The following is a 12,813-nucleotide window of genomic DNA, read 5'->3' as shown; positions in this document are numbered from 1 at the left end:
TGTAGGGACTCACATATTTTGAGACAGACAGATGCACAGAAAGGTAGAAATTAAGTTCAGCTCTCACAAAATTACCACGAAACTGCTCTATTCCAGCACAGTTTCCCCTCTGCTGTGCCATTTCCCTTGCTGCAAACCTACAGTCAGACCTGGGCAGGCAGACTCCTACCCCCTCAGGTGACAAGAAGTCGTGGGGAAAGGCAGGCAAACAGCACAAGCCTCGGCAGGATCAGGGCCATAAAACAAGAAATTTTGATGCATAATATCGGTACATACAGTTACACATACAATATTTACACATAAATTTCATTCATTATATTTTTTCTTCCTGAGCCTGCACACTTAAATACAACAAAAATCCTGGCAGTTTCACCTCTCTTCCTAGCAAATTTTTAACAGCTGCCTCCTGCAGTGATACCTCCTTTCACTACAACTTCACTGTTTTTACAAAATATACTAAATATAATTTACTAGTATGTTTTGAAGTATCATACATAATTAAACAAACAATGCTGTCAAAATAAACTTTAAAAAAGGGCACATTTTCTGAAGATAAACCATTGCTCTTTACATTTGATCATTTTCATTTATTTTCTTAGTAATTTACAGAATCCAATCAATTATCTGAACCATCTTCATCTGAAATTCTGAAGGATATGTAACTCTGATCTTGGAATTTCCCCCCACAGGGTAAGCTATGAATGAGTACCACCAATCAACATATTGAAACTTTTTAAAAATACCTTATATTTGGACAAAATATGCTTGTAATAGCTTTATTTGTCATTCTTTTATGTGTCTACAAACACACGCAGGCAGGCATGGGCACCTGTGCACAGTGCCAAACTCAAGCCCAAACAAGGTGTGATTGCAGAAACGTGAAAAACCTTTATTTTTATGGGAAGATTTGCAGTCTTGAGTGAGCTTCCTGCTCACCATCCCTGTTGGAAAGCTTTGAGTGGGTCAGGCATGCAGGGCTTTTCTCCTGGACTGTGAAGCCAGAGCCCACTCCCCTCCCTGGATGCATGCAACACCACAAGCAGGATTCTAGCACGACTCTCCCTGACGTGGTGGCTGAAGTATTTAGGGAAAAAAAACCAAATTCAAAGGCTTTGCAGCACCAAGCACGGCTCCTGCCCCCCAGCTGAGCTCGGGCAGTCAGAGCTGTGCCCACACAGCTGTGTGTGACTGGGGGCACGTCTGGAGAGGGCAAATCTTTGAGCCCAGGGCAGAAGAGAGATGCCCTCACCCCTGCCCAGACACTTGTGCTCCAGGCACACACGTGCAAGGTTCAGAGCTCTGCTCACTGCTGATTTTAAGCCAAGTTTCTCTGACAAGAATTTTCAGCTGTTTGCAATATTCTCTAACTTTCAGCGCATTAGACGGACATTTTTCAATCTGAGTACCTGAATCAGGCTGATTTTATGTTTGGAAAACATTCTCACATAGACAAACCCTTGCATAATGTATAGGTATGTGTACACCTTCATATAAACACACGTATACGTTCCAAGAGAATTTCTGAAGCTAGTACTGAACTTCCTTTTTCCCTAAAATCTTTACGTAGGTTTCTCAGTGAAATTAATTAAAATATTTACCGAAATATCTAAACAATGCATTATTAAACTGACAGGGTCCACCAGTCCCATTTTAGCACTTTTTTAACAATTTACTAAAAAAACCATTATCCACAAGTTTAAGTTGCAATGAACAGATGGATGACAAACGTATGCACAGATGAATTTAGTGACAAATCCGTGTATCTCATTTTTATGCTCAAAACATAATACCACAGTGTCAAACATAATCCCTAGAGAATTCTAGTGCTGGGAAGGGCACCTCCTCTCATTTTACTATAAAAATGACCCTGGATTGGTGAGAACTCTATTTAAGTTACTCTGCGTGACAACAAGCTCTGTGACCTCAACGTGTAGCGGTGCTGCTGGAAAAATGGGAAGGAAAAATCGTGGCTTTCTAATAAGGACACCCTAATACCTGGCTGAACTGTGAGATTTAATTGGTCACCCTGTGCCAGTTAACAGACAGCTCCCTGCTGGCTTCAAAAGCCTGGCCTTTTGCAGCTGAAGGAAGAACTTTGTAATGTTTCTGTCAAGAAGGAAGATGCCAGGACATCCCTCTCTATTGCACACGTCGAATGAAAAAAGTAAAAATCAAATGTGATGCTGTAAAGAAATAGAAACATCATCTTTCACTGTCTCAGACCTTGCTTTTCCCCATATCTGGCAGCAAAACAGAGAGTTTGGAGTCAGCTATACTGTCTGTCACCTCAACAGGATCTGTAATGAATTTGCACATTTTACTCCAACTACTGTATATCTAATCAGAAAAAGATGTCTCCATATCTCCCTGATCTAGCGCCAAATAGTAAAAGGTGATTCCTTATGTTAACAATTTCAGCAGAATGGCTTATTAAAACCAGATTTTAGGGTATTATAAAATGCTTAGAAGCCCTTTAAAATGTCAACCAGGATCCCCAGAGACTGCGTAAAATGTCAGCCCAGCTCAAGCGCCTGTTTTAAGCAGAATGAATTAGCAGCGTGCTGTCGGAGGTTGTTATCCAAAACAATCAGTTAAGAGGGAAAACATCAAGCTCTCTTTGTACTTTCTATATGAAAAGGGCCATTCAGAATGATCTTGTAGATTTCTGAGGCTGATTACTTAAAAACAGGTTTAACCAGGTCTACTCTCAATTTAGAAACAGACCAAAACTATTACTGCCCTGTCCTCCGGCTAATCACATCGTACACCTCTGACCAGTATAATCGCTCCTAACCAGTACAAGGCTCTACTGCCATCAACATAACCAATTTAGCCTTCTAATCCTGTTCCCATAACTAATCTAATCATCTCCTACCACCCTTTAAATCACGGGGTAATATCATCACATCTGCCATCCGTGGCAATACGTTTTGCTTCTCCAACCAATTTATCCGTTTCCACTTGCCCCCTGCTAATACCACTCTATTTCATAATACCACTCTATTCAAGGTAAGCCTCAAACCTCTGACCAGCCTAAACCTGGCATATTTACCAGCCCTGCAGCTGGTTAATGCTGCCATTAGAACTGCACTGCACCTCTTGAGCAGCCTGCAAATCCAGTGAGATCTGCAGCACAGGTAAACACCTTCCCTGCTTAGCCACTGGCCTGAGGGATGCTTAGGTCCTGTAGCTGTTTTTACTGGTAAAAATACAATATTCTCTAATTTGGTCACAGACATATTACTTTTCTGCTGAGAAGTAATTCACTGGCCTCAGTGAGCCTCACTAGTCACCCACTGCATCATCCAGCACAACACAGAGGAGTAACTTTGGACAGAACATGGTCCTGAGAGTCTGATCAAATACTCACCAGTTGGAAGAATCTGGCATGAGATTCAGTAGATGGTGCTCATGACAAATACTGATTGGGACGTGAAGAGCAGGCAATATGGAAATCAGGGTTTTTAAAAATTCCTTTCAATATATGGAAGAATGAAGAACCACTGAGTGTAGGAGAAGATCAGGTTTGAGAACCTGAAGGTGCACATATCTGTGGGGCCTGCTGAGATGCATCTGCAGGACCTGAGGGAACTGACAGATGAACTGGCTAAGCCACTGTCCATCCTATTGGAGAAGTTGTGGCAGTCTGGTGATGTTACTGCCCTCTGGAAAAGGAGAAACGTAACCCCCGTGTCTAAAAAGGAAATAGTGGGAACTGCAGGCCACTCCATCTCTCCTCTGTGCAGGGCAAAATGGCCACCACAATCTCAATAATTACACAGAATATTTCAGGCTGTGGTTAATACACACTGCTGGGCAGCACAGGGGAAACTGCAATCGCTGTTCCTGGTGCAGTGACTACAGAGCAAGAGAGACAGAAGCAATTCTGTTCTGTCAGGCGCTCGGCTAAACTGGGTCAGAATCTTCTGCAGCTCACTCTTACCTAGAATCTTGCTGATGTTGGAGTTGTGCATGTCAGGGAAGGCCTGCAGGATCTTCCTGCGCTCGTCCTTGGCCCACACCATGAAGGCGTTCATGGGGCGCTTGATGTGCGGCTCGTTGCTGCCGCGCCCGCGCGACTCCCGGTAGATCCGCGACTCCGAAACCCCCGCGCTCCCTGCAAGGCAACACAGAACGGTTCCACTCGCGCTGCAGCCTGCAGCTTCCTCTGCCAGCAGCAGCCAGGCCAGGGCTGCCCGCGCCGCGACTCGGCACTCACAGTGGTTAATGGTTAACGCATTGTGCGTGGCCCGGTTTAGTTATCCCGTTAATTCAGCATCACACAGCACACAGCCGAGAAAAAGTTTTGATTGCTTTTAAATACAAAGTGCTGCACAGCTTTTCTAAGCCATCTTTTACTGCTTAATTACATAAACCAAAAATACACTTATCAAGCAGGTTTACTTTTTATTTTCATCCCTTCTTGCTTAGAGAATCCTGGTCATATTATATCACCTTTCTTCTACTTTTCTATGACAGAAAGGGTGTGATAGATGGCAATACTGGGCATTTCTTCTTAAGCAATTCTCTAACTAGCAAATGAATATTTACATAATTGCCTGTTTTTGTGCTTACCTCTCCTTAACAATATATGCAATAGCAGAGAAACAAAGAAACATTGTGCTCGCTTCATCAAGCCAATGAGGCCTCCACAGATGCAGAGCACACAGCACTTATGGAGCAGGTCTACACTTCATGGCTTCCCCGTGTGATCTCACTTACCCCACATACATTTGCCTCCTTTAGTCCCTTTTATTATCAGAGATGCATTTTTGATCCCATCTTGAGACAGAGGGAAGGTTAAAAATCATCTCCAGACTTAAAACACCCCACGATGAATCACTTCCTCCTGCCTTGTTTCATAGCCACTTATTGCTAACAGCTCATATTCCTCATGGGCCTCCAAAGCACTTGGATTCTCCCTCAGATCCCGTTGAAACACACACACAAACCTGGAAGTCAGGAAAAGCCATTTGCACTGACCGTCAGAATCTCCACTCATGTTGAAATCCATCATTGCGTGGCTGAACTTCCCATCTTCATTTTGCTTTACTGCCAGCTGCTGAGTCAGGGTCTCCAGTGTTGTTTTGTCCTATATGGGCAGGATGACAGGATTTGGATCAGGAAAATAATTAAACATTGCAACTCCGAAGTTTGTACGTTATTTAAGAGGTTTACAGGGAAGCTAGATAACACAAGAGTTTACTGAGCCATGTTTGAAGAATAAATAACAATACTTTTCCTGGAAGAGACAGGGTTACAGACTCTACCATAAAGACCTTTTCAAAACTTGCTCATTAGCTAGCGATAAGCAAACTCCCTAGTGTTGAAAAGATTGGCTTAGCTAGGCATGATGAAACTGGCTGCACATCTGAAGAATACTTCAACTCTCTGTGTTCCTGGGACTGCAAAGCTGGCCTGAAGTTTAGGTGACACATGCTCTTTTGCAATGCATTTACTGTAGCACTCTATTTCTAGCCTGCAATCCAAGAGCAGAGACATGGATGGCTTCGCTCTGTTTCTTTTTTAAAAGGCAGTATTTTAGGAAGCAGCCCATAGGGCAAGAAAAAACACCCTACAGTTCAAACTGACTCAGGCCTTGGGAAAGGTTCAGCCTGAATTTAGCATGATCCTTGGGCAGCAGTTTGTGTTCTTGTCCAGACTGTTTTGTCCAACCTTACTAACACCCCGTCCATCACTCATCTGGGCAGAACTAACTGTGAACCCTGGATTGCAACAGGCTGCTGTGTGCTGCCAATTAATCTGTCAGGCTGCAGCAGTGTCCAGAGCCTGCCAGAACAACATGCTGGGGCAATTAATTCCAATGTCCTCTTCAAAACACCTCGCTTCCCCCCGAATTGTTTGACTTTACAAACACAAAGGTGTTCCATTTTCCAACTGTTTTTGTTTTCCCAATGACTTCTGCTCATGAGCACTCTTTCTTCCTGACAATCATATGTTTAAAAATAAATCTTTCAGGGAAGCAATACTAACATTTCAAAATCTCAGGCACTGTGCCTTTTGCAAAGCTAAGAAAATGAAATGATGTGGCATGATAATGAAGTGGATCCAGTCAAAAAAATTCTTTTGAGCTTCTTCCTGAAAGAAAAGATTTCTGTTTCCTTGCTCTGTTCTACTCCTGTTGGCTGTAAAAGATCAATAAACTAAAAAAACTTTCAGTTTCCACATGGCAACTGTTTCATGTAGCCTAATAATGTCACTGGGATGCGTTACATAGGAAAACAGAAAAGAGAACAATGTGAATACAGAAATGCTTCCTGCAAAGTGATGGCCCTGCATCTGCAATTCAAAGAATGGTTCAAATTCATGTAAGGCACTGCACAAAGATTTTCTCAGGAAGAGTTAGAAACAAGGCTGATCTGCTCAACTTTGTATTTTCACAGAGTTTAGGGAACATGAGGTTAACTTTCCTATTCCTCACATTCATTTTCACTCCGAATCTCTTTCACACTCCTGGTGCTTTGTCTGCACCCTGACACTTCAGCATGCAAGAGGAGTTATCCTCCTGGGTTTTGCAGGAGAAGCTCATGCAGCAGACTCAGCCTATCCCAAGCAAGAGGGTTTCCATAACACTACCAGGCACAGCAGATCCAGAGAGCTTGGAGAACCCTCAAATAAGCACCTGAACTAGTCAGGCATTTAGCTTCACCAAACTCTTTGATCCAGCATTTTAAACTCGGCTCTCATTTCCAAAGTAGCCTGTCAGAAGTCAAAAAGCCAGGACTAAGTTGACTTTGTATTTCTTCCAAATTGATTGCAGATATATAATGGAAGTCAACGGTTTTTCCTCAGGAAAAAAAAAAATCTATTTACTGTCAACTTCATAATGCTAGAGTTCAAAAAATTTTATGTCAGGAATCATTTTAAAACACTGGCACCAAGCTAGAATAAAAGAACACTTTCTCTTGTTGCTATATTATGGGGGAGGGGAGTTACCCTGCTGCAGACTTTTTTCAAAGCACCTTTTGGAAAAACAGAGCTGAGAGCACACAGGGCATGGGCTGAACAGCTTCTTCTTCAGGCTGGAAATGCAGCTCTTGGAGGCAGAGGCAGTTCCACTCCCCAGCACACTCTGGGGACACAATCTGACAGTCCCCAGGTCAGGGGACACTCTGGAATGCTGCCTGCAAAGCACAGCCCAGGGTGTGCTCCTGGGTCAGAGCCTGACCTAGCCAGGCATGGCTCCTGGGTCAGAGCCTGACCTAGCCTAGGTCATGCCTTTTCTAGAATCTTTCCATTTATGGACAAGTATTTACGGAACCTCCAAAGAAACAAAGGAGAAGATTTTTTCTTCTCTGACCCCAAATAAACTGGCAACTTGCTGATATTGCTATCCCAGCCTGCCCTCACAGAATGACAGAATGGCTTGGGTTGGAAGGGACCTTAAAGATCAACCAACTTTAAGGCTGGAAGGGACCTTAAAGATCAACCAACTGCCCCCCCCAACCCACAACAGACAAGGACATCTACATCATAACTCCAGACAAGAAATCCACAATGATTTGAAGTTTATACAAAACCACGATCTGTTTATCATAATTCAAACCCAAATTACACGTTCCCAAAACTGCCACCACTCTGCTGTGCTGGACTAGCTGTTCAAACAGCAGCAAGGTAAGGCCCCAGCCAGTGCCTCAGGTGGGTTTGAGTACGTTGGGCCCAGCAGAGGATCCCTTTGTTTCAGGTAGGAAATGCTATTCACCCTATGGAAAATGCCAGGTGGCCTCTACTGCAGCCTAGAACTAATATTGCCAGGAACAACAGGCAAGGTTGGCCCAAACCCAGGAAAGAGGTGTGAGGAATTGCTTGTGAGACAAGCAATTCTAAAAAATAGACAGCACAAAGCAGCAAAAACAAACAGCAAGGAGCACTCCTGTCCTTCCAGGAGAAGAAACACAGGCATCTCTTGCTAAACATGAAGAGATTCCAAGTTTCTCAATTTTGTATCAGACCTCAGAAGGCTGAAAGACATTTTATAAGTATTTTATTTCCTTATGATGGGCTTCCTAATCATCATTTCTATTGGATTGTAGAAGAGGCACTCTGGAGGGGCAGCAAGAGCTCTGTTGACTGGATCATTTAAAATTCTAATGGGTAAACCAGAGAAGATAACACTGTGAGACCATTCAATCTCAAAATAGCCCAGTTGTTCAAGGTATAACCAGAGAGATTTCGTCAACAGCCACCATGTGATGAAAAGTTTCTAAAACTTTATTAATCAAAGAAATTAACCTGCCACAGAAGACTGACTTGTACCACAACTTCTGGAAATGCTCTAATTATATTTAAAAGAACAAAAACACATACACACATGGAGTATGTCATGTAAAAAAAAATATAAGAAATGACTAAGCACCACAAGTCAGACTCAGTTTTGTGGTCAGCTGCAAAAGTTAGTTGGCTCTCTGTCACGGATAGCTGTCGTAGTTTAACAAAACATTGATCTAAAAATGACAAGAACTTGGTTGCAGTCTCTTTCATAGAAGAAACATAAAACAAGAAGAGTCAAAACATATGTAGAACAGCCTGATCCTGTTTGCCAGAACTCCTCCCACTACTACATGAAAGTGAAGCAAGCCCTTGGAACGTCTGAGAAATAAAAACATCCTGCTGGGTTTGCCTCCTGCCCTCCCTGATCCCCCGGCACTGCTCACGGCACCAGGGCTCAGGGGGCACTGGGACCATCCCACAGCCACATCCCAGAGGACTGCAGGCTCCTGGCAGAGCTCAGGGGGCACTGGGACCATCCCACAGCCACATCCCAAAGGACTGCAGGCTCCTGGCAGAGCCCTGTGCATGGTGGCTCCCTGCTCCCCACAGGTACACCCCAAAAGGACTGCAGGCTCCTGGTAGGGCCCCTTGCAGGCTGGGCACCTGGCTGGCTCCCCACTCCCCACACATACACCCCAAAAGGACTGCAGGCTCCTGGCAGGGCCCTGTGAAGGCTGGGCACATGGCTGGCTCCCTGCTCCCCTCTGGAGCCATCCTCCTGGCTGGGCTGCCTGGCAAGCCCTACAGTGCTCTGGCAAGAGCCATTTCCCCATGGCATAATCCAGGTTTGCAGTGCCACTGGAGCAGGCCTCTCCCCACTGCTGCTCCCCTCACCCCAACTCTGTTTTCCCTGACAGGAATTCTCCTCTCTGCTCTGATGCCTGCAGGGAAACAGCCAGCTCCACAAGAGTGGTCCATAACTTCATGTTCCATAACAGGACCATAACTTCACATTCCTGCTTTTCATATCCCAAGGGGACTGAAGGGCCAGGCAAAAAGAGAGGTGGAGAGAGCCCACACAGTTACCTGTGTGTTTCTCCTGCAAGGAGGAGCTTGCTGATCATCCCTGGCACCTAGGAATCCCACGCACACAGACGGACACAGCCTGCCACCTTTGCTCGGTGTCAATGAACTAAAAAGAAACAGAGGGTTGCCTGCTACTGTCCTTTCGTGCGTCTCATTTCTTCCCTTCCCCTCCAACTGCAGTTTGTCCAGCTATTTCCCATATTTAAATGCTAACGGTGGTGTGTTCAAATAGATTTGAGTTTTGAGGGGGTAGTTTTTATCTCAGATTGATGAGCAGGAGCTGTGACAGCACCTGATGGGGTTTGTGCTACTGAGGCACATCTCCTTGCCCAGCAAAGGCCTGTGAACACCAACCCTTCCAACACATACCCTGCTCAATATGCACCACACCTTAGAGTTTTGGGCAGAATAATTGCTATGATTGCACAGTAAAAGTTCACTTTATGACAGAACAACATACTGAATTATCAGACAAGCTGGTGGCACCAGGCGTTATCCATTCAACCCTGTGGTCCTTTCCTCAGCTCTCCAAGAAGGTGAAGAGCCCTCTGCTCCATCTGACACGAGTGAAGACTTTGTAAAGCTAATCTTTCTATGCAATCCCCCTGCCTCTTGTGATAACAAACACCAGAGCAGGCTGAGCTCTAAAACTTTCACCCAGAGCCTCTCCAGGTGTGGAAAGCATGAGGGAGGCAGGCAGGCACGATGGAGAGCTGGGAGAACTCAGGGGAACAAGTGGCAGCAGTGAGAGCTGTGCCCAGGGGTTTGCACATGATGGATTATTCGCATTGCAGGCTCTGCTCCTGCACATGAATGCCATGGGGCTCCAAAACAGATCCTGTGCCCACTGTCTGTGTCCCAGCCCAAGCCTTGCTGGGGCCCAGATCCTGTTACACCTCTCACTGCTGGAAGAGAATTTCCAGCTGTTTTCAGAGGGATCTTTGACTTGGATTTGGGTTTTTCTGTGTCACCAAGTGTTCTTCACTCATCACTGAATTACCCACAACATTTCACAAAGAAAGGCAGGATTATTAACTGCTTACCAGAAGGGAAACTGAGTCACACGTTATGGGACTTGCCAAAGGTTCCTTAGTAAGGCTGATAAACATTTTAGTAACTGAAATTAGCGCTCCTGAATCTTCCTCAAAAATTACCATCTCAAGCTTGTAATTTCTTTATGAGTGTGGAATTGTGACTCTTGCTGATGGCACATGGTACCAAGGAAAGCAAAATAAAAAAGAAGCAGTTATAGGTGCACCACTGCAATGGACCTTGCTTAAGCAACGCCTGCAGGGCTGTAAAACTCATAAAAAGCACATGCATAAATGATAAAATAGAGTGAGACTTTCAGATGTTGACTCAGTAATTGTTAAACCCCTTCTGGCTGCACAATTTTATAGTCTTCTACTGTACTAATGAAAACGCAAGAAACAACAAAGAAGGGGTTTAGCCTTCCAATTATATAAACTCTGTGGACCACCAAAGAAGATGAAAGATTATTTGTAATGTCACAGCAAGTTATCATTTGGGAGGTTATTTTGTTGTTGCATCAAAGTTGAGTATGAAGAAACAATGCATTCACCACCCCCTCAGCTCTTTCAATCTTGCTTATCCAAGATCTCTGTTTTTCATGGAATAATCCACCCACAGAATCTAAAAGCAGCATTAGGAACAAGAAAATAAAAGAACACTATTTGTGGCTCTTCCTGATTTTATGGTACTTCTTTCAAAATTATGACATGCAGTCTAAGCTGAAGCTACATCAGTTGGTAGAGGCACCATCTCTTTTGGTTTATAGCACTTATTAAAACCCATATTGCTTCAATACTGCCTAGAAATCACTGCACCTGATTTGCAATCTACATGAAGTGTCACACCGACTCAGCAGAGAGGTTCCTTATGAGGAGCTACAGGGAAAAGGTCAGAATGACCACGAAGACCGAGACATTTAATAACTCTTCTCTCAGGAACAGACTCCAATTCACAGAGAGAATTTGCTGAAACTTACACTGCCATTTCTCTTTGTTGTGTATTGTGGACACAGGGCTTCAGTTTCTAAGGGTTCTCAAGTCAGCATCTTTAAAAGCACTAAAGGCATGACAGAGCCCACAGAAATGAAAAGAGGAAAATCCTCAATAACCTGGCAAGGGCCAGGCCCCTAAGGTGTGGTTTTTTGTGTTTTGTTTATTGTTTTTTATTTCTTTGATTAATTCTTTGTTTGAGAAAGAATGAAAGAATGACTTCATTCATAAAGTGTATTATTTGGCTTGGAAACAAACGGATGGGAAGCAGCAATTCTAGAGGACACTGAGGTCCTGCTTTTCCCTCGTTATGCTCTCTGAGAGAAGAGCAAGTCAGGACTTTCACATGAAAATGCACATAGCACTGGCCCAGCCCATTATTTTGAAGATGGAATAAAAAGGAAAGGGAAATCAAAGCAGCACGATGAGATGCTGTTTCCTTCTCAGCAAAGTTGTTAGAGCTCGGGCTGAGGCACTGACCTCAAGCAGATCCAGCTGTAATCTGCTGACTGCAAATAGGTTAAGAGTTCCATGACCCAGTTTCTCATCCAGACTGCTCCTTGGGCTGACATGGCCTGTAACTCTCTGTGAATTGTTCAGTCACTGCACCTTAATTTCCTGAACTCCACAGGATGGAGACAGTGATGCTTTCCCACCACTGTGAGGAGTTCTGAGGTCTCTGGATGAAATGTGCCATGGAAATTTTAATCAGGGACTTCCCAGCGAGTCAGAAAGCTGGTACAGCTGATCAGCCTGGAAAGGAACATCAGCTGGGAGAGAGGGGTGGCACACCAAAAATGCAACCAGAGGAAAGTCACAACCCACGCAGGATTTCCTGGGAAGGAGGGTCTGCATGCATGCAAAGAGAAAGCAAGAACACAGTCTCTGCTTTCCTGGCGATTGTTTAAGAAACAATGGGTGACTCAACTGCACAGCAGCAATACAGCCGTTGCAGAATACTTTTTTCCCATTTTTCCCTGGAAGGAATTCAAATTATGAAGGTATTCACATGATGAAGGCTGCTGTACCTTTGCTTACACTTCTTCCAGCCCTGCTGCACAGGTCAGGCTGACCCCTCAGGAGCCCCAATGGACACAACTCACAGAAGAATCAGGCCCAGCCTCTGTTACATTGGAGAGAGGTACTGCGCTGATGCTGAGTCCACAAATGAGCTGAAGGCCCCAGTGACTTGAGACATGGGATCACATAAAAATAATAAAAAAAATCTCAGGAAGTAATAAGATCTCATGGCTGTGGGGCACAGCTTAGAACTTAAACCCAAGGACTCCAGAAGCTCCAAAGCCGTAACAAGAACTCCACATCACTTGTATGGTTTTACTTTCAGGAGGAAGCTGATCCATCTTTATTGGGCTTCATAAAACTCCCACAAGAGCATAAACAGCTGCAGTCCTCCCTGACCCACACTGGGCTGTGAATGTTCCCAGTCTCTGCCCCTTGGAGGGAACCCAGTCTG

General features: G+C 44.4%; 1 protein-coding gene across 14 annotated transcripts in view; it reads right to left on the bottom strand.

Moving 5' to 3' along the window:
• SOX5 (SRY-box transcription factor 5) overlaps positions 1 to 12,813 on the bottom strand; it is a 281,758-nt gene that overhangs the window by 9,258 nt on the left and 259,687 nt on the right. For all 14 annotated transcript variants that reach the window (XM_038155101.1, XM_038155100.1, XM_038155099.1 and 11 more), the window contains 2 exons: positions 4,984 to 5,092; positions 3,944 to 4,117 (listed from right to left, as the gene is read on the bottom strand). In XM_038155101.1, coding sequence (XP_038011029.1) covers positions 3,944 to 4,117; positions 4,984 to 5,092 — 283 coding nt within the window. The remainder of the gene's footprint in view (positions 1 to 3,943; positions 4,118 to 4,983; positions 5,093 to 12,813) is intronic.

This window comes from Motacilla alba, chromosome 1A (assembly GCF_015832195.1).
Source record: "Motacilla alba alba isolate MOTALB_02 chromosome 1A, Motacilla_alba_V1.0_pri, whole genome shotgun sequence".
NCBI classification, from domain to species: Eukaryota; Metazoa; Chordata; class Aves; order Passeriformes; family Motacillidae; genus Motacilla; species Motacilla alba.
Note: the sequence above shows the minus strand (reverse complement) of the source record. Positions and strands in the feature narration are given on the sequence as shown.